The 901-nt window shown below is 40.4% G+C and overlaps 1 protein-coding gene across 1 annotated transcript; it reads right to left on the bottom strand.

Moving 5' to 3' along the window:
• Window positions 1-276: 276 nt before the first annotated feature.
• LOC142169663 (uncharacterized) lies at window positions 277-594 on the bottom strand. Its single transcript, XM_075231560.1, has one exon. The coding sequence runs from the start codon at window positions 592-594 to the stop codon at window positions 277-279; it is 318 nt and encodes a 105-aa protein (XP_075087661.1).
• Window positions 595-901: the final 307 nt, after the last annotated feature.

Genomic DNA, 901 nt, shown 5'->3' with positions numbered 1-901 from the left:
CATTCACATACTAAGAGTTTCAAATTTCGCTAAATCCCCAAATTTCCAAATATTTTGGCAGAGTTTCCCCTGTAATTGGGCCTATCCACCTGTCAGAGAGCCCTAGAAACTAGCCCTAACCACATATTCTTATCACAACAATGCATGAAAACAACACCAACTATAACATTATAAGCATTACATTGCCAAAAAGGGGCATCCTAGCATAAACTGTACAAATGTGATCATAGATCATAGAAGTAAACTTCTAACATTCTTTAAAACGCAACTATTTGGTTACACAAACAAGTGAGGGTATTTCCTCTTTTTCCCCCCCTCAGCCTCCCAGGTGGCCTCTTCAACTTGTTTGTTTCTCCATAGCATTTTGACGGAGGCAATCTCTTTATTCCTCAACTTTCGAACTTGTCTATCAAGGATGGCAACCAGAATCTCATCATAAGTAAATTCTTCATTAACTTCAATAGTCTCCACCGGAATGATAAGCGACGGATATCCAACCACCATCTTCAACATAGACACATGAAACACCGGGTGTGCTAAGGACATCTCTGGAGGTAACTCGAGTCTATTAGCCACTTGACCAACCTCCTGCATAATTCTATATGGTCCGATATACCTTGGACTCAATTTTCCTTAATTCCCAAACCGCATTATGCCTTTCATGGGAGAAACTTTCAAGAATACCCAACCATTCTCTTAGAACTCCAAATCCTTGTGATACACTTTCAAATAGGATTTCTGGCAACTCTGAGCGATTTTCAACCGTTCCTTAATGATCTTGACCTTCTCCATAGCCCGATGCACGAGGTTGGGCCCTATTAATTCTGCTTTTCTGACTTCAAACCAACTAATCAATGGGAGATCTATATCTCCTACCATATAGAGCTTCGAACGATGCCAT

Source organism: Nicotiana tabacum, chromosome 15 (assembly GCF_000715075.1).
Source record: "Nicotiana tabacum cultivar K326 chromosome 15, ASM71507v2, whole genome shotgun sequence".
NCBI lineage: Eukaryota > Viridiplantae > Streptophyta > Magnoliopsida > Solanales > Solanaceae > Nicotiana > Nicotiana tabacum.
This window is presented reverse-complemented; position numbering and strand designations above follow the sequence as displayed.

What these genes read in the sequence shown, in the direction of transcription:
- LOC142169663 (XM_075231560.1), bottom strand. Translation starts at nt 594, where the DNA reads ATGCAGGAGGTTGGTCAAGTGGCTAATAGACTCGAGTTACCTCCAGAG.